The sequence below is a fragment of the Vulpes vulpes genome, chromosome 3 (assembly GCF_048418805.1).
Source record: "Vulpes vulpes isolate BD-2025 chromosome 3, VulVul3, whole genome shotgun sequence".
Classification (NCBI taxonomy): Eukaryota; Metazoa; Chordata; class Mammalia; order Carnivora; family Canidae; genus Vulpes; species Vulpes vulpes.
In genome coordinates this window covers 55,351,491-55,376,895 of record NC_132782.1, presented here as the reverse complement: position 1 = coordinate 55,376,895, position 25,405 = coordinate 55,351,491, and the positions used below count along the sequence as shown (strand labels likewise).

At 47.9% G+C, this 25,405-nt stretch overlaps 1 protein-coding gene across 6 annotated transcripts in view; it reads right to left on the bottom strand.

Annotated features, from left to right (window-relative positions):
- Positions 1–4,954: 4,954 nt before the first annotated feature.
- IGF2BP2 (insulin like growth factor 2 mRNA binding protein 2) overlaps positions 4,955–25,405 on the bottom strand; it is a 152,975-nt gene continuing 132,524 nt past the window's right edge. For 2 of the 6 annotated variants that reach the window (XM_072752514.1, XM_072752518.1), the window contains 6 exons: positions 16,349–16,417; positions 15,345–15,461; positions 11,422–11,496; positions 9,864–9,995; positions 8,098–8,211; positions 4,955–6,824 (listed from right to left, as the gene is read on the bottom strand). In XM_072752514.1, coding sequence (XP_072608615.1) covers positions 6,732–6,824; positions 8,098–8,211; positions 9,864–9,995; positions 11,422–11,496; positions 15,345–15,461; positions 16,349–16,417 — 600 coding nt within the window. In that variant the 3' untranslated portion in view covers positions 4,955–6,731. The remainder of the gene's footprint in view (positions 6,825–8,097; positions 8,212–9,863; positions 9,996–11,421; positions 11,497–15,344; positions 15,462–16,348; positions 16,418–25,405) is intronic. The other 4 variants (XM_072752515.1, XM_072752519.1, XM_072752513.1 and 1 more) reach the window with 4 other exon arrangements.

Sequence of the window (25,405 nt, the reverse complement as noted above, 5' to 3'; positions counted from 1 at the left end):
CAAGGGTAAAACCACGCAACAAGATACATTCAGTTTCCTTGCCTCACCCTGTTCTCTTTCCCTATCTAGGTAACTTGTTAGCTTTTTAATCTTTCTTGAAAAGATAGATGTATAAGTATTCATATTTCTTTCCTTTTCTACAATAGTAAAGATAATATATTTGGTTTTTAAAAAAGAACTCAATTTATTCTAGGGGCACCTGGGTGACTCAGTTAAATGTCTGACTTCAGCTCAGACATTTAACTGTGATTAACTGTGATTTAACTGTGATCACAACTGTGTTGTGATCTTGGTGTCCTGGGATGGAGCCCCATGTTGGGCTGCCCACTCAGTGGGGAGTCTGCTTCTCCATCTCTCTGCCCCCCCCCCCACCACGTGTGCTCTAAGACAATTTACTCTAGATAAATAAGTTATTCCTCATTCTTCAGTTCTTTTTATGGCTTCATAATAATCCAGTTTCTGGGTCCCAGGCTTCATTACCAGTCCCCTCACGATGATGTTTAGGCTGTCAATCTTTTTCTGTTACAAATAATGCTTCAATGCACGTGCATTGCTTTTTTTTTGCATGTCACTCCATTTCTGCTAACCTATCCTGCATAGATTCCTAGAAGTGGAACTGCTGGGTCAAGTATCTAGCATGTCATCTGCCAAATTTCCCTCTGGGGTAGCATCATGGTGTATCACCTCACAGTCTTACCTGCAAAGCCTAAAATATTTATTCTCTGTTTACAGAAAAAGGTGTCAACTCCCTCATTGCAATCCTTAAGGTCTGGCCAGCTCGGAATCCGTGGGGGAGCCAATGTCGGTGGTTTTCAATGGGCGGGGTAGGAGTGGCCCCAATCTTGTGCTCAGTCAGGTGTCCCCGTGGTTCTGCAAGGGAAGGGAGACCAGGAGACAGTGGGGGTGGCTGCCTAGGAAGAGGAGACCAGGGATTTTTGTTCTGCAGCTACCACCCTGCCATAGCGATCAATTTTGTCCTATCATCTTCCCCTCACTTTCCCCATTTCACACATTTGGCCTGTTAATATGCGGTGTGGGAGTTTTATCATTACTATTATTTTGCTTCCTCTTTAAGGGTAATTTTGATATTTAAATTCAGTTTTAAATTAAGTTATAACTACAGATTTACAACAACTTAAACATTTCTAGCTTAATTGGTTTCAAAGGTTACTTTTAGTCTTTTTTTTTTTTTAACATGAGTTTTATTTGGCCTTAGATTTTAGTTGGGAACATTTTCACATACTTATTTTTAAAGGCATAGGAATTCTCTTATATGAGTCCCTGCAAACAGAATTTTTCTGAATTTTTCACACTTGAAAGATAACTGTACTGGGTATTAAAATTCTCAAGTCATAGCCCTTTTTCTTCTTAAAACCTGGCACTGTAGTGGAGCAGAGATATCTGAAACTGGCTTGATTTTGGCTTGTTATTTTCTTTTGTAAATAACTTTTTTGGGTCTGTATCCTATTAGAACTTTAGTTCTATCTAAAAAAACTATGCCAGAATCTATTTAGGTCTGAATCTCTATTTTTGTTTGGTCATATTAAGGTACTGCCTTGCGGCTATAACAAAGAACATAAAGTAACAGTATCTTTAAAAAGATACAGTTTTGGTACCAATCAGAGCCGGAGCAGTGGGATGTAGCACTGTCACAGATCCTGTCAGGAACTTTCCTGAAACACTTGGCTTCCATTTTGTGATTAAGACGGCTGTTCCAGCTCCACGCTGTGCTCACCTCCACACCTGCATCCATCCAGCGGGGAGGGGGGAAATACTGGGGACATTGTGGAGGTGGCAACTATGCATGTTTCTATCTTTTTAAAAAGTGGTTCCAGGAAACCAGACCATGCCACGCATTGAAGCTTTCCCATTCCAGTTTCGTATAGCTTATTGTCCACTTCCCTTGCTTTTTGGGTGGTTAGTTTTGACTGTTTTGGGTGCTTTTTAAAATTTTTTATTTATTCATGAGAGAGACAGAGACATAGGCAGAGGGAGAAGCAGGCTCCCCACAAGGAGCCCGATGCGGGACTTGATCCCCAAGGCAGATGCTCAACCGCTGAGCCAGCCAGGCATCCCGTTTTCATCTTTTTTGATCTTTAACAAGCCATAAGAAGAAACATTGAAGGCTGCTAAACCAGAAGTCATTTTTGACTTGGAGGGACTCTGTTGTACTTACACATTTATTTTACAGAAAAGGAGATGTGGCTCTCCGAGGGGATTCTGCTAGAGCAGACAGACGGGGAGAAAATTTCTGGGCCTGGGCTTTCTCTTAGGTTCCTGATGAGGAAGTGAGACCCGAGTAAAGAAAAGGGAGCTCAGGTACCAGAGTCCCAGTCCCGGCCTTCAGGCCTGCCCTGGAGTAAGGCACATAGCGGCAATCTTAAATTTCAGTTCATCAGCACTTGTAGAGAGGAAATCAGGCCGCAGCAACAGTGGACTGTAAACGCCAAGGGAATGTGCGAGCCACGGCACCACATATTCGCAGTAGCCGCAGGCCAAAGAAACCTCCAGTGGGCTCTGGGATCTGGGTGCGTGTACGTAAATGAGCCGGTCTCTAAATACACACAGTGTGGGCTTCCTTCATAACCCTTAGCCCGGGGCCTCCGTTGCCCGCACCCTTCCCCAGGGACACAGGAATCAGTTGAGGCTAGATGCTTTTCCCACTCTTCCCATCTACCTACCTACCCCACCTCTGCGTCTGCTCAGAGTCATTCTCACCCTAACAGGTGTCAGGTTACCCCCTTAGAGGTCAGTGACTCCTCCCTCCCGCCCCCTTGTCCTGTCGAGACGCCTTCTGAGCTAACCCCTTCCATTCTTTGTTGAATCCTTCTCCCTGACTTCTTTTGGTTCTCCTTTCTTTCATGATATTAAGTTCTCCCTCGGTGTTGGAACCCTCTGCTAATTTGCAACCAACCCGTCATCCTTTGCTAGAGCTCCATGGGGGACAGAACACCTAGAACCCTAGTTAGAGGGAAAATTAACCAGGGCAGGAGGGATGTTTGGGGCTACTTGTCTAGGGAGAGGTTAGTATCTTCAGAAGCACTACGGGTCATGGGGCTTCAAGGGGCTTGGTCCGAGGGAACACACAGGGGCTTTCTGAGTGCAGGCTAATGAATAAAACGTTGGTTGTTGACCTGTGCATCCATTTAGCAACTGTCCTCTATTTTGCATAAAATCATGTAATTGGGACTTTCTGGGATGTCAGGATGTCTTGTCAAGACAGAAAGTCTGGGACTCACAGAAGAAATGGATGCAGAGTTTGAAGAGTCAGGGTTAGCACGTACATGATGGGCAGGTTCATGGGAGTCCAGTGCACACATGTGAGGCTCTTCTGGTGTACAGTGAAGGGGGGGGCAGGACTCCATCCAGCACTTGGGGTCTCAGAGGATGGGTTGTGGGGAGGACAGCTTTGCTTAGGAACCAGCCAGCCGTCTCCTTCCTGTCTCCTGCCTCTCCATGTGGCTTGCCTTCATTTCTGCTGCCCTGGGCCAACTTCCTGGTGCTCCGTGCCAGGGCGGGCCAGGCATCATCGTAGCGCTTCCCTCCCCACCTCTCTCCCACACTTCAGAGACTGGCACTCTGGAAATGGGCAGTTTAGGACCTGGAATGAAATCTCAGACTCTGCCACCAGAACAGAGGCCAAGGAATGAATCGGGAGCAGCAGAGCTAAGAATGCACTTTCGGGTCGTGTCTTCTCGCTCACACCCTGACAGACGGTTCCCAGGCCCTTGAGCCTCTGTCTAAAGCCCTACCTTTAAAGATGTGCTGTTTCTCTGTTCATCTACAAGGACACCTCAACCCAGGGCACAGCTTTCAGAAATAACCCTTGTTGCCAGGAGCCCTGCAACTTCTCTCAGCCCATCAAGCTGTGGTGTGTTTGTCACGGAGAGGGCAGTGGGCTGGAGTCCTAAAGGGAAGAGGAGGGAGGGGAACCAGGACTTCCAATGGCCACAGGAACGGGTCGTCTGTCTCTGCCCGTATTCATTGCCAACCACAGGCAGAGGAACAGCTGGCATCTACCTGCAGAAACTTCAGAAGTTTCATCACAGAAGAAATCAGACTTAGGAGAAATCAGGAATGGGGATGGGACATCAGTGAGGAAGACGTTTTAAGTTACTAGGAGGCCTGAGAGTTAGAAGGGGAATGTGGCTACTCTGTGATCCCATCACTTCCATTCCAGCTGTCCTTGCTGTGCTATGAATGGTCACCCCAAAAAGCCTGACTGGTCACCTCTAGCAATCAAGTATCACCTCGTTATTCCTCTGATTGCTTGGACTTTTAGCATCCGTCTCCAGTAGACCCCACAGGTCTATGAACAAGGGCTCACAAATGGACCCATTCCTGTCCAACCCTTTTACCACACATCCGTGGGAGTGTCCAGTCAGCACCCTTCCCCGCCGCCCCTGCCCTTCTCTGATCTCCCGGGATACTTACAGCGGGGCTTCTGGGGAGGGACGAGCACCTCTTCCCTTGAACTGCCACCCGTGTTAGCCCCTCCTATTTATTCCCCCACAAAAAAACCAACCCTTTCCAGGCCAGGCTTCAAGTTCCTTAAAGACAGGGGCTAGTCTTACCTACCTGGATACGCCGTCAGTTCATCCCTCCAGTTCCGTAGCTGTCAAACTCTGCCATACTCAGGAATCACCCAAAGGGCTTGCTGAAGCAGACTGCGGGGTCCCTCTGGATTTCTGACTCAAGGTGGACCCCAAGAATCTGCATGTCCAACAAGTGCCCAGGTGATACCGATGCTGCTAGTTGGGGACCAGGCGTGGAGCACCACTGACCTAGTTGAGCTCCTCCCAGATAGCTTCCTGGAGAAGCCTGCCTCCTCAGGGTGGCTTCCCAGTCCTGACTCTATCTGCTGCCCATGTTCCCTAAGTCCCCCAGAGCTGGAACTCTGTCGACACTTTGGGATGGGCGATGCTTAGTAAAATAAGAGACCGAGACACCAGGATCTTGTTAGCTGGATATATTTCATTTTTTTTGTTTTTGTTTGTTTTTGTCACAGAACACTGTTTGCAGTAGAGGAAACTGGCATTGCAGTCTGGTGGTAAAATGGCTTGTTCACATAAACCAGTACATGTTCATCCTTTAGCGCAAAAAGCCCTAATGGCGCGTACCCTATTGAAATTCAGGACATCTCCAATATTTTCTCTCTCTGTTTTTCTTTGTCATCTTTTTTTTTTTTTTTAAATAAACATTTTCAAGGTTTGTCCAAAAGAAGGCCATATAGGTTCTTGGCTAGCGGAAGACAATTCAGAACAGTTGTTGCACACTTGGACTGTCACCTTCTCCAGGCTGGCAGTTGATATCTTATTTTTTTTCCAACTCATTTTTATTAAAAAAATAAAAAAATGCTCCAACTATCAGTTTTACAAAATCTCTAAGGGAAACACAAGAGCAAGGTGCTGAGGTAAAAAACACCTGAGGTAGCTTTTTTTTGTGTGTTTTTCTCGTTTAAAAAAATCTGTAAATTTAACGCCCTGGGCCAACGACCTCGTGTAAATTGCTATTTTCCTCCACATTTTTTTTTTTAAAAGAAAGAAATCATTTCGCTGAATATTGATGGCTTATACACCAAAATGTAAAAAGACAAAATACATTCTTTCTTTGTGGAATCTTTCTTTGTTTGGTTGGTTGGTTTGATGGGTTCCTGTTTTCTTCTTCCAAAATGCTAGGACAAGTACCATTGACTCTTGTTCTTTTGAGTAACCAAGTGTAAGTTGAGGCTGGTTTGTGTGTTTCGCTTTTGTTCCTTTTGTGTGATGTGATACTCAGAGCACTGCTTTGCCTGGGGGGTGCGTAGATACTGGGAATTGAGACAGAGGGATGAGGGATGGGGGAATTGAAAAGAATGGGAATGGAGGAGGAGGGGAGGGAGAGAAGGCAGGGGAGAGATAAACAGAGAGAGACAGAGAATTATATAGCAGTATGCAAAAAACCAGTTTAAAACCTGTGAAGCAAAGAGAAATGGGTGTGTGAGCTAGACAGGGATGAAGAGAGACAGTTTCCTCTTCAGAGAGACGGTATCCCTTCTGTTGACATACACAGGTGATCCAGAACTGCCGTGAGTGTCCTTTCGAGATTTCCCTCGGGTGAATTTTGTGTGGGTGGTCTCGAAGCTCCTTACTAAACCATTAAGACCTCCCAAAGAACGACTTTATTCTTTAAAGTCTAGAAAAGCCTGCTTTCTCTTTAAAAGGAAAAAAAAATTAATTGATTAAAACTTGGAGTTAGTTGAGTTATTTGATATATTATTTCTAAAATATATTAACGCTGCAGGCACCCTGTGTAACCCACAGGCCACATATCTTAACATCTTTCCCCTTCTAATATGTACACACATGTACAGAGACAATTTCCACAAACAGAAAAGGGTGTGAATTTTGCTTTGCTTTGAACACGTTCACCTATGTTAGTTCAACTAAAAGGGATAGCGTGGTGGGAGTTAAGGAGAGATCCGAGTGGATGGTGCAGTGGATGGCTGGGAAGCCTGCAGAGGCCCTGGGGGAGGCAGGAGGCCGGCCGGGGACTGGGCTGACCTCCCCCCTCCCTCCGGGCCCCGGGGATTCTCAGGGCCTCTGCAGAGTCCCCGGCGCCTCCGCAGACTTCTCATTCCTCAGGATGGTCTTTGGTTTGCTCCCGAGCTGGCTGGCTGTGTTTGGTCTCATTCTGTCAGGTGTTGGAAGGGCTACATTCATCCGTTGTTTTGCTGGTGCCTGTTGGGAGCCTCACTTGCTGCGCTGTGAGGCGACTCCCTGAGGATATTTCTGCTCCTGCTGCTTGACCTGTTGTACAATTTCCCTGATCTTGCGCTGGGCAGTCTGCAGCAAGGGAGAGGAGGGGACAGGGGAGAAAAAGGAACCCGGTTCTGAGGACAAGCGGTGGGGCCCGGAGGGTGGGGCTGGGACGTGGGGGAAGGAAGCGGGAGGCTCAGAGAAGCGTCATCTACCTGTCGAGGCCCTCACTCTGGGGGCCTTTTCTGCCTGAAGTAAAATGCAGAGTCCGCATGCACCCCACCCCTACCCCAAGGCAGCTGGTTGTGGGAGAAAGACATGGGACCCCAGAAGCTTCTGTGTACTTGCAGGCCAGGAGGCAGAGCCAGGGAGCCAGTGCCAGGGGGCCTCGCAGAGCTGGACCGCACCCCCTCCCACTACACACACTTCGGTCCTCAGGGCTGCCCCGCACCCCCCTCCTGGAGCCCGTTAGGAAGAACGGAAGTGTGATGCCGGGAAGGATGGACAGGAAACGGGTGCGGAGGAACCAAGAAGTGGCCCAGACCCTCTGCCCTGTGCAGCTGAGCGAGCCCCTCACCCCACACCTGCGCTCGGGTCCAGGAGGCCTGGGACGCAGGAGGCAGAGGGGGTGCGGCCGGGGCTCTGAGGGCAGGGCACCTCCGGCACAGAGCACGCCGGGCACTCGGCGCAGCTTTACTGTGGGCTTGGGCGGCCCTCACTGGGGTGGCGCAGGGGCTGGGACTGCTCTGTCCCAGACCCAACACATGAGGGCCTCGAACAGAACCAGGCCACATGGCACTGGGTCACAGGTCCCCAACTGAAAGGGAGAAGCCCCGGCCTGGACGGCACGGGGAGGTGGGCTCCTGCAGTGAGCGAGCTGAACCCTTCCCACTGCGATGCTGGTCTCAGAGCCTGACTGGGGACCCCTGGGTGGGTCCTTGCTGGTATGTGGTTCCCAGCAGGGGAAGGCCTTGACTGAGGCCTGAGGGGGCAGCAAAGGGAGGGGGGCAATGCTCTAGCACTGCGGGGGGCTGGAGATGTGCTGGGTTTGTCTTCCAAGTGCTAGGCTCGGCCTTGACCTCCTCTAGCAGCCTGGGGAGGGCCTGGGGAGATCCTGGGGAGAGCAGAGGTGAGAAGGGGTGGAGCAGTTGTCCCTGCCCTGTAGGCAGTCCCTGAAGAGCATGGGGAAGTCCACCTGCGGGGGGGGGGGGGGGGGGGGTGTGCAGGGGTGGGGGGGTGGCGCAGGGGTGTGTGTGTGTGTGTTTGTGTGCAGGGCCCGTGACTACCTGACAGGCTACCAATAGCTTAGAGAACTGGAAAGTGACTGGTAGGAGAGACCACACCCTCACAGCACAGGTACCTGGCTAGCAAAGAAATGCCCAATGATTCTGACGATCACTTCCTCATTTTCATCTGGCGTTTGGTCACGAGGCACGATGACTTCTGCACTGGTTAAGTTCTGCAGCTCATTCACCTGGGAAGAGAGAGAGTGGTTCAGGAGGAAGTGGACAGTGGAGAGCTACTCACCTTTCCTTCAGCCTGGGGGGGGGGGACACTCACTGGGCGCCCCGACTCCTGGAGCCCCCCTGGGGCTGAATTTTTATTCTGGAATTCCCCTCAGCAGGTTCCTGCACATGCTCCAAGGACCCGGGCTCTGCCATCACCCAGGAAGGTAAATCCCTCCTGGACACGCTCTCCGGGCGAGCCAGGAGCCCACACCACCTCTGACTCACCAGAGTAAGCTCTCCTTTCTAATCAGGCGTTGTTCTGAGCCCACTCTTCGTTTGCACCCCTGCCTCCAAGTCTTCCTTCTACCTTCGAATTGTTAGTTTTTCTCCAGTCCCACAGCGACCCTGCTGCTCCTCTGTCCCTTATGGCCCCCCCTTCCTGCTCTCTGGGGCTCTTCCCCAGCCTCAACTAGCCTATACTGCACTGGGGCTCAGCCCAGGCCCTGGCCCCGGGGTGCTGAACACCCAGGTGGGGTTGCCAAGTGCTCGTGGACAGCTGACAGTCTCTGGGTGGAGATGGGGGGGTACACAGAATTCAGTGACTGGTTCTAAAATGACCAAATAGGGGATCCAAGGGCTCAGGATGGCTGTTTCCCTCTTCCTACTGTATCCTAGTTTATCCAAAGCCAGTGTGTGGACCCAGGCGCGGGGGTCAGCATACTGAAGTCAGGCTGTCTGCCCTCGAGGCCCTTCCCCTCTTCCCAACGCAGTTTCACGTGTGGAGCACTTTATAAGGTTGTGGGGGTCAGTTACTACTACACCAGGAAACTGGAATTGTTCACAAATGGCCTACATTCCAAAATATTTTTTATCAATAAACACGAACAACGATTAAACCTGTTTATGAAAAATGAAATTCTGCATAAAGGAAACCGCAGGTACGCCCATGTGCGCACCTATGACTCTAGAGGTCCCCATATGCCTGCCACTCCACACGGTCCTTCTGCTAGCGTGCACAGACTTTATGGGAACTTGTGGGGGTGGTCATATCCCCGCCAGGTGGGTGTCTCATGTCTGACAGCCTATCTGCTGGTTCCTACAGGCTTCAGAGTTAATTCTCTGGCACTTTTCAAATGACTTTGGTTGCTGCCACCGTCAGGTTAAAAGCTGTGGTTTTTTTTGTGTTTTTTTTTAATGTTTCCTTTCTCACCCACCACCCAACTGTGAAACTAGTTCCCCTGTAACAGATGGGCAGGTTTGGGGAACCGAAGACAGAATCTATAGGAGGGAGAGTCTGAAAAGTCAGAGGAGAGTGTAGGATATCAGGCCCCACAGGCCTCTCAGCATGAATTCAGAGAAGGACATACACTCTGGAGGGGGCTCTATTCCCTGTAATTTTCCTGCTGCTGTTGGGTGTGGGCTTGAAGGGGGCAGGAGGCAGCCTCCTTGTCATCTTTAGGGAGTAGGGAGCTTCATTTTCCAGCATGTAGCTGAGATGCCGTATTTCTGGGTGCAGAAAGAACCCTGGTGTTTTTGGTGGCCTGGCTCGGCACCATGGATTTGGGGCCCTCCGCTCCGAGTCACATCCTTGAAGAGCCAACAGAGGTCTGAGGGAAGTTAGGCTAGGCTGGGGCAGGGAATCAGCCCAGGAGATGAAGCCAGCTCAGAGCAAACTTACGGTTTTGCCGCCCTTGCCGATCACCCGGCCAGCTGTAGAAGAGGGCACTCTGATGTGGGCTTCCAGCTTCACCTCCTCTTTGGGGTTAAAGAAGTTTTCTTCTTTCAGTTTCCCAAAGATCCGCCCCTGGGCCTGAGAGAGGAAGGCATGACCGGTGAGTCTGGGCTGCCAGTCGGCACACCTGTGGTGCTGCTGCTCGAACCAGTGAGCCCAGGCCCTGCACACCCCCAGCTCCAAATTCTGTGGGGCTGGACACGGGGAAGCTGTGCGCCCTGCTCCCTCCTTCAGAGACCTAGTGCTGCTCCTGCCACCTCCAAGCAACATGCAGGGGACCGCGGCCTCAAGGAAGCCCTCTGTGTGGGGCTGGGGCGCAATCAGGCCTGATTTCTGTCTCCCTAGCACCTACAAATGTTGGGCTGAATGAACCTGTGCGGGGCGGTCTTCACTTCCTCCCCCCACAATATGTTTATGCCATGGAAACCGAAGGATGGAGGCGAGTCGCGTGGTGCAGCGTGGCTGCTTTTTGATGTCTTAACCCTAGAACCAGTGCACCTGTGAGGTTATAGTTTTTTAAAAAAGCCTTTAAAAAATTGAGATACCATTTATATCACCTAAAATTCATCATTTTCAAGTGTACACTCCAGGAGTTATTGGTGTATTGTTTTTTAGGTCCATCCACACTGGAATCATTTCCAGTGAATTTTAGGCTCTGGTGGAAAAAACACTGGACTGGAGCAGGGTGCTGATGAAGCAGGTGCAGCATGCATCAGAATTTCACTAATTTTTATAGCTAACATCCTATTGAGCGGATAGACCACATTTCATTGATCTGCTCATGAGTTGAAGGGTTAATGTTTTCTTCTCAAGTCCTAAATATTTTAAAAAATATTTTATTTATTTATTCATAAGAGACATACAGAGAGAGGCCAAGACACAGGCAGAGGGAGAAGCAGGCTCCATGCAGGGAGCCCAATGTGGGACTCGATCCCCGGACCCCGGGATCATGCCCTGAGCTGAAGGCAGACGCTCAACTGCTGAGCTCCCCAAGCATCCCAAGTCCTAAATATTTTTAATGATAAGGACTATCCTTTTATAAATATGTTCCTGACTTTCAGAAAACTCAATATCTAATTTCCCTAGGAGAAGGGTGAAAGTAAAAATGCACCTCACTAAACAACATCCAACAAATTCCTGCTATGTCCCCTTACACCCCATGGTTAGGCCCCCATAGCCTGAAAGGTGTAAGTGACTCAAGAAGTCTGAGACACCTGTCCTCCAAACCATGGCTCAGGAGGCTGAGATACCCCAGAGGGGGCACCACCTGAAGTGGGTACTGACAGACAATCTACTTTTCCATGGAAGGGAAGGGAAGGAGAGCTCCAAATGGAACAGCCTGGAGGGAGGTGAGACAGGGTGAGTCTGAGACTAGTGAGCAGCAGCAGGAAGGGCAGTGGAGGCAGGGCCTCCCAAAGAACAGTCCTGAACATGCCTCTGAGGTGGCTGCTGCCTGCGTAAGGCCCTCCACGACTGCGGGGCCCAGGTGGCCCTTGGTACTGACCTTGAACTGGGCTTCTGGTGGGCCGGTGATGATGACCATCCTTTCGCTGACGTCTGGGCCTTCCGCTGGGGCAATCTGCAGTTTACAAGGCAAGAGGAAGTGCTGCTGCCAGGCTGTGCTCCGCAGTCCCCTCTCTTGTTTGGGTGCGTGGTGCACGCACCTAGCCAGGGTATGATGGGGCTTCTGCCTTTGCCCCTGCTGCCTCCACTCTGGGTATTAGGAAGTGACCACCATGGTGCCCAGCATCAAATCTGGGTCTCCGGCCACCCAGGCAGACTTGGAGGCAGGGCAAGTAGTTACTGCCTGTCCCGACCCTGAGCACCGGCAATGACTGGCCTCCCAAGGGAGTCAGGAGGAAGAGGAGATGTGGGCTCCGCCACCCGACCCAGGCCCCAGAGCAGAGGAACGGCTAGTCCACAGACCACTACTGTGCAGCCAGCTTGCAGGAGAGGTGCCTGGATTCTAACTCTGCTCACAGAGGCGGTTGGCTGCAAGGGACAGTTGAGCTAGACCACAGGTGGCTAGCACCAGCTTGTCCAGGGCACAGGAACTGAGTGAGGGGCAAGGACACCCGGGTCCCAATGTCAGCTCTGCAAACCCCTCCCCTCCCTGGACTCCGTTTCCTCATCTGTGAAACATGGAGGTGAACCCCGGCAAGCTCAACGCCCCCTCTAGCTCTCGCCATTTGTGAGTCTAGGTCTCTTGTAACACAGCTCAAATGACAGGCAAGCACATCTTGTTAGAGCCTCATTACAGATTCTTCTCTGTATAGCCCGCCTTGTTCCAAAAACCATGAAGGTAGCTTTGAAAATAAATATGTCGTAGCAAAAGCTAAAGTTAATTTAAAGTAAAATGAGTTAAAGGTACTCCAGACATTGAGAAATGAGCCAGGAGTGAGGTTAGTATGTAAATGCATCTCATAAGGTCCTATGCACCTGCCTCAGGTGGGCCGCAGAGTCCGTTTTAAGCTTAGAAGAACAATAAAAGAAACTTCATTTACAGGGTCACAGTGTTCCTAAAGTCAGAAAAAGCCAGCGGCTCAGGAGAGGTACCATCCTGAGACTGATGATGTAAGTCACCACCAACGGCTGTGCTTCAGACGTGCCCCCCTTGCCCCGCGAAGACCTCCAACTCCACGGGGGTTAGTTTCTAGCCCACGGCCAAGGCCAGGCTCCATCAGTGAGCCTCAGGTACCGTACGGCCGCTGCAACATTGTAGTGATGACGCATCCCAGGTGTGCTCTGGAATCAGAGATCTTCCTGGGGGCTCTGGCTCTGACACTGCAGCATGAGGATGAACGTGAGGCACAGGTCCCCAAGCCCTGAGCTCCTTGGGAGGACTTCCCTTACATGGGCAGACGACCTGCCAGCCTTCAACTGCGTAGGGCAGCAGCCTCTGTTGAAAAGCAAAGATCACAGTGTCCTCCCAGCAGGTCACACAGACTGGTCCTTGAGACCACTGCCAGGAACGCCTGCCTCTATTTCTGGATCCACAGTTGGCATTAAGTCTGGCCCTTATCTCAAAGAGGAGGAGATGAGAGGGACTGGAGCATGGACACGGTGGTTCCCACCCTACCCACCCAAACCCAGAGGGGCTAAAGGGCTAATTCATGCTTTACGCTGACCAAATCCCTGCCGCCATCGCTGTGCGCCTCCCAGTGACTCCTGGTTGCCTTGCTCAGAGTCTGAAACAAACACCCTGTCTCTCCTCTGACGCTCACCAGCCCAGACCACAAGCCTAAGAGCTACTTGTGTGCTCCTGTGGTTTGGAATGACGTTCCACCGGGAGAGCACCAGGGAGGAGGACCCCACCTTATCATGACTGAGGCAAATGGGGCCCGGAGGTAAGCAGGGGCTGGAGCGAGGGCCAGGAGTTCATGTGGCATCCTGAAGCCTGCTGCCCTGATGCTCCCAGGGTAGGCAAGCAACAGGAGCCCAGCTCCGTCTGTAACTCGAGCATCTGGGGGTGCACCTCCCCGACCTCCCCTCTGCTCACCCCCCGCAGCACTCAGCTCCCACTAGCGTACAGCTCTCTGCCTGAAATGGCAGCATCAAATGTGCCTCTTGCTGCAGCCCCCCGAAGGCTGACAAAGCAAGAATGGAGGGTTCTTTGTAGTGAGATTATCCATTTTGCTGTAGAGAAAATGCTTTCAGAGTCCTGTTGAAAGTAACAAAAACCAGACTGGTTTTTAAAAGCAGGAAATTTTTCTCACAAATATTTGGCTTCCCTGGTTTTCTCTCCTTCATTGCTATGCACAGAGGCAGGGGCCAGAGAAGGAGCAGGGTGCTGATGAAGCAGGTGGTCGGTGCAACATAAAGGCTGACTGGGCCTGACCAGCCTGCAGAGCCCTTTCTGCCCCCCTGGTCCCACCCTGCTGGCTCTGCCCATCACAGAGGTCGTGAGCAAAGTGACATACCACCACTCAACCTTGTCGGGATATGGATGGGCAGTGGGGACGCTGTAGGGCGATGCCCAAGGGAGTGCTCTCTCTCTCTCCTAACTCCTCTAGGCCTGTTGGGAATGATTCCAGTGTAGGGCTCTGGTGGCTCTGGTGGAAAAAACACTGGACTGGAAATTGGGTCACCTGGTTGGATGTCGGCTCTCACATTCTTTACCTTTGTGGCCTCTGACAGTTAGCGGGTCCTGCCACTTGTGTGCTTCAGCCTGGTCCCCGTGCCTCTCTAAGTCCCACTCTTCTCAAGGGATACAGGGAGGATGTGATGTCACGATCCTTCAAGCCCCTTGTGGTCGAAATCATCTAGTTCGGTCTCCACCGCCTCTCAGGCCACAGGACTGGACACTGGGGCGGGGGGCGGGGGGACAGGCAACCAGCCAAGCGTACCTGTCCCATCCGCGGGCCGGGGTCCCACCTGCCACAAGCCTGCTGGGAGCAGAGGCCTCTGTGTTCCACGCTGCAGGCCACCCGCCCCTCGGGGCTCCCGCCCAGGTTCTACACTTTGCAGGTAACAGAGAAGAAATGCTTTTTCTAAACAGAATTCCTTGGTGGTCTCAGGGCAATCCTCGTCCTGTGCTACTCAGAGTGTTTTGTTTTTGCTTTTCTCCAGCACACTTGCTGTGGGAGAAATTCCAGCTCTTCTTGAGGAGAAAGTGCAAGCATTCTTTCTCTCCAAGTCATGAGACTTCTCGTTCGGAATTCCGGGTTGTCCCATGGTAGCAAATTACTTTACGTAACAACGGAAACTCTGTTTTCTAAAGTGTTTCATGAGGCTTGGGACGTGCTCAGCATTCTGTCTGTGAGTCAGAGCCGATAGCTGGGCTTGGAGCAGGACCAGGGTCGAAGAATCCTTCCCTTTCAGCTCCCGGGATGCTTCTTCACAGGGCGCCCGAAGGGGCAGGATGTGGGCGCGTAACTGCCACCGCCACTCGCGACCATTCCCATAAATCAAGGGGCCTTCCTTCCTGAGCTGCTGTTCCGTCCCAGGGCTGCCTGTCGGGCTGTGTCCCCAGCTTTTGTTTATCTACAGTGTTATCGCTTTCCAAAGAGTTTTTCATTCAAACTATTTTCTTGAGGTTCAGGGGTGTGTGAAGCAGAGACTAATTAAAGCATCAAAACCCTGATAAGGGCACAGTGTAAACAAGGCTCTGCTGGCGTACCCCCTTGGCTCGGGAAAGGCCCCAGCCTGTCTGCGCATTTACAGTTCTTGAGAAGAGGATTGCAGTAGTCCAAAGAGGACGGGGTTGCCTTAGGTGTTATAGGTGTTACTAATAATTTTTCCAATTTCGTCATCAGTTGAACGAGAAAGGAAGGAGAGAGCTAAAGAGGAGAGGCGATGGCATTAACTGGCCAGACCCTGCGGGCTCCTGCCCCTGGAATCAGCGTGGCCCAGGAGCAGCAGAGGGAACAGGGGACGTGGGGCGGGGGGCTGGTGAGGGAAGAGGATGGCTGTCGAGAGCAGCTTTACCTTGATGGAGGCCCCAGCAAATCTAGCCAGCTGTTTAATGTGCGCCCCTTTCTTCCCGATGATGGCACCTACGGCCTGGGTTGGGATGAAGAGATTCACAATCTCCTGCTCTGGATACTGGAAGGGCGACAGAAGACAAGATGTCATTCCCACTGGGGTTGTGCCTTCAGGTGCTCGGCAGGCAGGAACCGAGCATCTACCACGAGCCATGTGCTCTGATGGCCCCAATGCCCAAGGAAATGGCCACTATGGTGCATGCAATTCCCCTGTGCTCTAGGGCTCTGCAGGCGAGAAGCCTAAGGAATGAACCTGAACAGTGAGACCTCTTGAGCAGCTTGGAGTCTGCTGGATTCAGAAAGCGGACTGTTCACAGGTTTTCTGCCACAAACAAATGTGCTATGTACCGCTCCTGGGTCTCTATCCAAGAGGTAAAACCGTTATTAAATATATCCCTGGCCTGAGGATGGAGTCCCGAGGCACCTGGTGAGGAAGAATGGGAAGCTACTCGGCACCTGGGAGCCATAAGTGGTATTTTCACCAGAGTGGCCTTGTGTTCAAAAGATAACAAGTAAACCTGCCCTGACCAGGCCGCCTGGTGACAGCCCAGAGAGACGTGGGCAAGGCTACCAGGGGTCCTCGCTCCAGGGGTCTGTGGGAATGACACGACCCCCACTGTTAGACTTTCCTCAGAGACATATGGAAACTGTTCTTCAGCTCGACACTGCCTCCTAATTTGGCCTCCTGATCATTCACACGTGCCAGCTTCCTGCCACCTCTGGGTTTGTAAGCATCGGTAGGATGGCTGCACGGGACGCATCAGCGCTCTGAAGATCGTCAGCGCACCCCAATGCTGGGGTAGTTTGATGTGCGATACCCCATGCTGTGTCGCTCCTGGGGTGACTCACACCAGGAACATTTGCCGGTCAGTCTGCCAAGGCCCTTGCAGCGCCCACCACAGGACAGGGAAAAAGTGGCAGAGGGGGTGGCTCTGGGGGGACACTTACGGAGTGGTGGTGCGGGAACGGGCCAAACTGGTGAGGGGGGTACAAGCTGGAGAAGTATCCGGAGTGGGTCTGCAGCAGGAAAGAAACAGTTGGTCAGTCAGCTGGTGCTCACGGGGACACTCCCCACGCAGGGAGGCAAGACTCCCGCACACAGCACAGGCTCCTAGCACCGGCACCTGGCCGCACCGGCATGTCTGCACCTGCCCATCGGCAGCTCAGATCTCTGCTGCACCCCCACCCCCTCCGCAGCATGGAGCGCTGGGCTGGGTTTTTGGCCGCTGAGCGGCGCCACGCCGGAGGCCCCAGGAACTTGCCACCGTTGGAGGGAGGGCGCATGCACACTCCTTTAACCTGCCCTCCCTCAGATGGGCAGGCCCAGTGGGAAGTCCTGATGGGACCACAAGGCACAGAGATGGTGGGACACTATCAGGACGTAGCCAGCGAATGTGCTCCCGGGAAGCTGGGGTCATGAGCTCCCTTAGAGAATTTCGGAAGGAATGACAAGATTGAGGATGGAGGAACTTTGAGAAAGAGGTTGGGAAAGGAAGGAAAGAAAATGAGTGAATAATCAGCATCCTGTGTGAGTGTGTGTGTGGGTACAGGAAGGTAGATATACACAGAAAACAACAGAACTATTAAGAAAATAACATTTTATTATTATTTTTTCAAGATTCTATTTATTAATGAGATACACAGAGAGAGAGAGAGAGAGGCAGAGACACAGGCAGAGGGAGAAGCAGGCTCCATGCAGGGAGCCCGATGTGGGACTCAATCCCAGGACCCTGGGCAGACACTCAACCACTGAGCCACCCAGAAGCTCCAAGAAAATAACATTTAAAAAAGCTGCCTTTTACTGAATACCTACTGTGTACTAGGCACTGTGCTAGAGACTTTATTCATAGAGTCTTAATCCTCACAGCAGGCCTGTACGACAGGAAGAGGTTTGATTTCATATATTCCTATAGGCAGGATGCTGAGTGCATCAGTGTGGTCTAGTTAAGTGCGTCTGACATAAGGTCACAAAAACGTAGGCATGCCTGTCACAGGAAGGGAGGCCACCATGGAGCCAATGCCTGTGGGCCCAACCTGCAAGATGACCTCGTAGGTTTCTGACACTGGTCAGACACTAACTTTTGCCTGATGGCTCCTAAACAAATTTCATGGTGTTCTCAGTCTTCCCAGATCTCCAGCTGGACTCTGAGCTCCAAATCACAACTTCGCCCTATGTCTCACTAGGGACAAAATGAAACAGTCTTCTTATCTGAGCTGGACAGTGGAGTTCTGGCCTCAGAGGAAAGGAGGTATGGTCACGGAGGTGGTGGGGGAGGCCTCCCCCAGGGGTACCTGAGGTGCCTACAGAGCTCTGCTCAGGAGAGGGAACCTTTGCTCTCAATGTCTCAGAAAGACGCTACAGTGATAGCTCATAGCCACAAGAGGGGGCTACGAGATCAGCATTCTCCGGGCGATCTCCACATCTCCCTGGAAGCTGAGTGCAGAAGGCTTTCGTGGTCCTACCCCTTCCTTGAAGAGAGTTCAGTTCCAGGCCCTTCACGCAGTTCCCTGTCCTGAGCCATGGAAGGTGAGGGGAGAATGCTTGTGGCTTTCTGCCCAAAGTTCTGCCCTGGGGGAAGGATGCTTCTTCCCCCTTTGTCTTGCAGGACAGCCTTTGCATCAGGCCTCAGAGCAGCAATGCTTCTCAATTGTTATTTACCTTTTCTTCCCAAAATTCTGAGATCAAGAGTAGACCTGCCACACTGTGGCTCCTATTCTGAGTTCACACACTCTCAACATAAACACTGTACCAACTGCAGATCTAACCCAAGTGGTAGATTTGGGTGAGCATTGACCATTTGGGTTAGATCTTCACCTCCCAGGAGGAGGTGGCTTCTGAGCTGAGGTGAGGACAGAACCCCACATAAGGCACTGGACCTTCTAAGCGGTGTTCATATAGATGCTGAGCCAGGAAAGGGGTTGGCCTCTTGAAAACTAGAAAAGAGGCCAGTATTTGAAAAGCAAGTAATAGAAGACCGCTGCGAATGACGACAGGCAGGCAGGTTGTGGGCCTGGCTTTGAACATGGGTTAGAGCCTATGTACAACGGTGCCCCTGAATGATGTAACATGGCATTCAGGGGGGGTCACAGGAATAAAGAATCTATGGTTGGGTGCTATATGGGCTGGATGACGAGTAGTAAATGAGCACCGACCATAATAGAATGTATGGCTTACAGCACAGTATTTCCTAACCTCACAAGCTGAAATGGAGTCCTGATCTTAAATGGAAGAAGGTTTTCAAAACAGGCTTTGTCATGATGATCAGAGAAATCACCCACTCATGACTTCAATAAATGTTCTCTTGAATGGGAAGGGAAAGCAGGTTGTAGCCATCAGATGAACCAGAGGCTCAGGGAAGGGAGAGGCTAGTATGGAACCCCACCCCCTACTTGGCAGTTGGCCTCACACTGTCCCCATTTGAGGATTCCCAGTTATTTTACAAAGGAGAACCTACTTTAGTTTTGAATATTTTAGAAGCATCAGGACACTGGGGAGGGGGCAAGGGACGTCACAGTAAAGGTGACCCTGCCCCCTGCCAACAGAGGCAACAAGGACGGTGTGGTCATTATTATCCACTGGTTCATGTTACATTGGCAGTTTGAGAGAAACTGGTGTCTGCTCTTCCTGTCTGCTTGACTGTGCTGGGGTGTGGGTAGAGGAGTAGATACCAAGTGCATTTGTAAAAATTAAAAAGGGAATTATAAATAGTTGGACCAGCTTTTCCCTGGAAGAAATGCAGCATCCTTAGTTCCAAGCTGCTGTATATGGCCATAATCATGATGCCAAATTTAAGTGATACACTGAAGCATAAAGAAATCCAAGGGTCGGAAGAGTGAGGCTGGGAAATGGGTAGTGGACAGGGCGAGAGTCAGGCATACAAATTATGTTCAAATACTGAAACAACTTTAGTGTGAAAACAGACTGATGCCACATTGCAAAGATGGTGGATGCTCTCCCTAGGAACCGGGGAGGTGGACTTGGGCCTGCGGGGAAGGAGTGGATTTGGGCAGAGGGGTCAATGTCATGGACAGAAGTCTCTCAGATTCAGAAGGTACACTGTTCTACTCCAGCTTGTCAAATGGCCTCCCACAATAGCTGCTTGTCCACCTCGGTGTTGTCAAGGGACAACCTTAGGAGCTGACAAAAGCCAGAAATTGTTAAGCTAGCAAGAGGCAGAGCTGAGATTTGAGCACAGAGCTGTGGCTGACTCTGCAGCCCAAGATCTCAACCACTACAACCAACGCTGCCCCCACCTGGAACATTCCAAATTCATGGATTCGGGTGAGGCCCATGGCTCATGTTATGGAAGAACTCCCCTAAGGACTCTAATATACCCTCTGTTGAGTTTATTTAAATATATGAACAATTAAAATTCATTAGATATATACAGCGAATCAGGAGCATGAAAGACGGGAGCAAAGATGAACAGGCAAACAAATGACCTCAGTGAATTAATTCAAGAAAGAGGAAGAGCTTTTTTAAAAAATGTCTCATTTGATTTCTTAGTGAAATTCAAGATGACAGTTCCTTTACGCGTAAGAAACGGCTATGAGAAAAAAATAAAGGAGAGACTGAGATTGATTTTGGAAAGCAATCACTCAACAGAGGCTGTATACATAGCCGAGAAGACACTCCTTTAACCCAACAGTGCACTGGAAGATCAACCCGTGCAAAACAAAAAGCAGGAACCAGACATGAGAATAGAGAAGAAATTGATGGAATGAGCACTGGGTGTTAAACTATATGTTGGCAAACTTAATTTAAATGAATGAATGAATGAAAGAATGGGGGGGCAGGAATAGAGAAGATGTATGATCCATAAAATGGGAGTTCTGGAAGGAGAAAATGGAAGTGGAGGGAACGGAATACCAACATGAAGTACATCAGCAAGAGATCTTCCTGAACCAAAGAAAAACCTGAGTCTTCAGACCAAAGGGCTAAGATTCAGATTTCTGAATTCCAATGGGGAAGGCAAAATATTAAAAAAGGCAAAGAAACTTAGAAGGAGAAAAAGCTAACTACAAAATAAAGAGAATCAGGCTGGTAGCACACCAATCTGAAAAACAAAATACTAAAAGTACTGTTTTCAGAGTTCTAAAGGAACTATGACTCTACAATTTCTAGACAGCCAGTTGAACTTTCATTCATGTGTGAGGGGAAAAGAAAGGCATTTTCAGATCTAGAAAGGTTTAGAAGTTATGCTACTTATGTACTATTTCTGGAAAAGGTTGTTTAAGGAAGTATTCTTGACAAACTAACAACAACAAAAAAAGCCCCAAATAACTCAAAAAAAAAAAAAAAAAAAAAAGGAGAGAGCATATGCAGCGCAAGACACCATCGCAGTGAGCAAAGTAACCAGTTATAGTTAATCCTAAACTGTAGATTATGAGATTGTATATTAAGAAAGCAAGCTTAATAATTTGAATAAAATTCCAGATTATTTCTAGAGTGAGCTGACTTAAACACACTGAACAAACTTTGTTACAATAAAGAATTTGACAAAACCATAATCATAGCGGGAAAACAGCAAAGTGCTTCCATCATGTAACATCATACGGATGAAAACAATTATATAGATGATATGAGCCACCAATTAGAACCCCGCTTTTATAGCTATAAACACAACTCTGAGCCCATCAGAGAAGGCACATCTGTCTAAATGCCCATGAATTAAAAAACTGATTATACTTAAGGCCACAAAAATCAGAAATGCTCTGATAACACTGTCTGAATACAAAGTATGGAAAACAAATGCAAGATAACGGAAAAGAAACCATTAACTTCTTAGAAGTTTAGAATAAACAAAGCCCTAGCAAATTTGATTAAGAAAATAAAGAGGGGTCCCTGGTGGGCTCTGTCCATAGAATACGAGACTCTTGATCTTGAGGTTGTGAGTTCAAGCCCCATGTTGAGGGTAGTGTTTATTTAAAAAAAAAAACAACAACAACGAAATAACAAGAAAAAAACCTTAAAAATAAAAAAGAGAGAAAACACAAATATACAACGCTAGGGATTACAAGAGAGTAATACACAAATCTGGGTATTTATTTATCTATTCATTTGACAAAGAGAGAGAGCACAAGCAGGGGGAGGGGCAGGCAGAGGGAGAGGAAGCAGCAGATTCCCCACTAAGCAGACAGCCGGACATGGGGCTCTATCTCAGGACCCCAAGATCATGACCTGAGCCGAAGGCAGATGCTTAACCAACTTAGCCATCCAGGCATCCCAAGTTTGGGGATTTTAAAGGCTAATGGCCTGCTCTGTACACGTTATGCCAACACATGAAAATTAGATGAGATGAATACTTTCATGGGAAAATAAAAATCAACACAACTAAGTAAAAAACATATAAGAAACTGAAAAGTTTATGTGAAGCAAATAAAAGGTGGTAGCCCAGATGTTTTATGGACAGGTCTTATCAAATCTTCAAGAAACAGAAAAGTCCTACATATTCTTTAATTTTCCAAAGCATATTAAAAGTTGGTCATCTTTCCAATTCATTCTTTGAGAAAAAAGTAATCCTGCTGTTAAAACTGAAAGGATTGTTACAGTGTAGACAAAGAGAGGAATGGAACAGAGTCAGGCAGATGATTAAGTGGGAATTTAGTGTAGGACAAACTGGAATTTTAAACTGAGTGATAAAATAGTATAGCATTCAAAAAATGATTTCAGGAAACCTGGCTATCCATTTGGGAAAAAATCAAATTAGACTCTTTTGTCAAACTATTAATCAAAGTAAATTCCCTATGGATTACAGATACAAATACAAGTAAGAACCAACAACTAAAACTTACTTTAAGAAAACATGGGAGGATATTTTTACAGTCTTGGATGGGAGACTTTTTTCTTTAGCATGACAGCAAAGGCCAGAATCCACACAAAACATCACTGATTTAACTACCTTACTTCTTAAAAAATTTCTACATGAATTCTGGTGAAGGGAAATTTGGGAGAATGTAAATTAGCACATACCCTTGGATACAATAATTCCAGTCTTAGTGAATTTACTTTCAGATATACATTTGTGCCAAGACTTATGGATAAGAATATTTACTTTGATACTACATGTAGCAGAGAAAATCTGGAAACAAAACAAATGTCTAAAAATAGTGTGCTGGTAAGGAAAGTTATAGTAAATTCATACAATGGAATACTATGTAGCCATTAAAGAGAATTAGGTCTAGCTCTGAAAAAATGCTCATAATAAGTAAAACAACAACAAAAAACCCATGGAATTCTGTATGACATTATTACATATACAGTTTTGAATAATATGATCATATATATGCTGATAGAATTTTTTGAAAGTGTAAACATAAAGGTGCTATACTTCTGGGGAGTGGTTGTTGGGTAAAATTTGTGTAAGATAAGGCAGGTCAAGGGAAATGTCCACATTTTACTTTATACAACTTGTTCAAAATATATGTATTTTAAATTATTATGGCACAAGATACTATGAATAAGGCAAAGAGAAATGACAGCCTGACAGAAAATATTTACAACACGACAAACAGCTAATTGCCTTAATATGTAGTCAGCTGTTACAAACCATTAACAAAAAGATGGAAAATAAAGGTAATAACAATAGCAGCTATGTTTACATAGAAATTATGTGCAGGTTTTAAAATTATTATTATTATTTATTAATGAGACATACGGGGGGGGGGGGGGGCAGAGACACAGGCAGAGGGAGAAGCAGGCTCCACGCAGGGAGCCTGATGTGGGACTCAATCCCGGAGATCCGGGATTACACACTGAGAGGAAGGCGGCGCTAAACCGCTGAGCCACCCGGGCTGCCCTTATGTGCAGGTTTTAACTTATTTAATAACCCTTAAAACAACCCCATGATACCAGGGTCATCAAGATGCAAATAGGTTAAGTCACCTGCCCAAGGTTAAAAATAGCAAGTGATAGTGCAGAGATGCAAATGCAATCAGTCTTTAGAACCTGTACTGCCTCTCAAAAGACTGATGGGCAAATGACACAGAGAGACAATTCATTAGAAGGGGAAAAATGGCCAATAAAACTGTTGAGCCTCATAATAACAAAAGAAATGTTTATTTTAAAATATTAGATTTTACGACTAATTAATTACATGAGTAATAAAGAGTATGGGAGAAAAAAAATCCCTGTCACACACTGGTAGGAAGGAAAACTAGTGTATCTTTCATGCATCAAAATTTATTTATTTATTTATTTATTTATTTATTTATTTATTTAAGATTTTATTTATTTATTCATAGAGTCAGAGAGAGAGAGAGGCAGAGACACAGGCAGAGGGAGAAGCAGGCATGATACAGAGAGCCCGATGTGGGACTCGATCCAGGGTCCCCAGGATCATGCCCTGGGCTGCAGGCGGCGCTAAATCGCTGCACCACCTGCCCCATGTATCAAAATTTATATATTATGTATCAACATTTATGTATTTTATAATAATACATTATGTATAAAATTTATACATCCTTAGGCTCAGAAATTCTATTTCTAGGAATTTATTCCAAGGAAATAACTGGATAAAAGAGCCAAGATGGGGGATCCCTGGGTGGCTCAGCGGTTTGGCGCCTGCCTTCGGTCCAGGGTGTAGTCCTGGAGCCCTGGGATCGAGTCCCACATCGGGCTCCCTGCATGGAGCCTGCTTCTCCCTCTGCCTGTGTCTCTGCCTCTCTCTCTCTGTGTGTGTCTCTCATGAATAAATAAATAAATAAATGTTAAAAAAAAAAAAAAAGAGCCAAGATGTATATACAAGGATTTCCACAGCAGAGTGAAAAATTTAAATATATATATATTAAATATATGTTATATATATGCATATATATAAATTGTATACACATATACACCCATATACATGCAAACACTGGTTATTTCGACATTGAGAAACAACTTGCACTTTCTACAATTCTGTATTATTTGCTTCTTAAATACAATGCATATATTACTTTCATTAACCAGAAAATAATAAAGAATAAGTTTTCATACATACACATATGCTTCCAAAGCTTCAGAGGTCAGAGACCAACCTGGCATGTGTAAGCTAGCTACGAGGAGGTACAGAGACTTCCTGACCTTTGGATGCCAAGAGCAAAAGTACTAGCTTGTGATGCATAAAAGCAAAGAAATACCCTAGAGGTTCCTGGAAATCTGAAAGCCTACATGACAGGAAAACAAGTATTTAAAGCATGCCCACCACTCCCATCCTACCCTATCCTCCTCAGATTCTCTAAGTGTGGCTTTAGGGGCCAGTCCTAGGTCCCACACAGGCAGGAAGTCAGGGCCACCTCCATGTCCTGCACTTTCGCAGCTACCTCAGGGAGATGTCTGATCCCTACCCCAGGAAACCATATTGTCGCAGACAGTTGGGGCAACTATGTGCTCTGGATTAGAATTTACTCTTGGTCTATGGGATCAAGATCAGAAGTTCACGGCTTTTAGCTTTATAAAGAAAGTAAAATCTATTTTATGAAGAACTTATTTTAGTAAAATGGTTATCTTACTGTTGTAGTAAAAATCTCAGATGAAAGGAAACTTTCTAACTGTCAAAATTTATTTTCAAGTTTAGAAAATATTCTGCTATCACATGATAGCTAACAGCTTCTCTTCTGGTTTTAGTATAGGGCACAGTGGCTTTATCTCGTTTCTACAGGTAACTCAAAAAGCTACTAGGAATTCTCATACAGCAATGCCTACACCAGAGACCACATCTCAGAAGAAAGGAGTGTTTGCTACAGTAATTAGGTTGTTTGCAAAGAATTAGGTTGACGAACAATTAAAACAGTACAAACATTGGAGGAAAGAAAGTTTGCTTAAAAAATAAGCAATATGTATAGAAAAGAATTAGGAGTGAAAAACAATAAGCTGTCAAATATCCTGAACCCAAATTTGACAACGTATTGATCTATAATGCTTGTATTTGGAAGCAACAATTAGAAAACTCAAAACATTCACATTTCTTTTGTTATTAACTATGACTCAACTCAAATAATAAATACTTATTGAGAACCTACTAA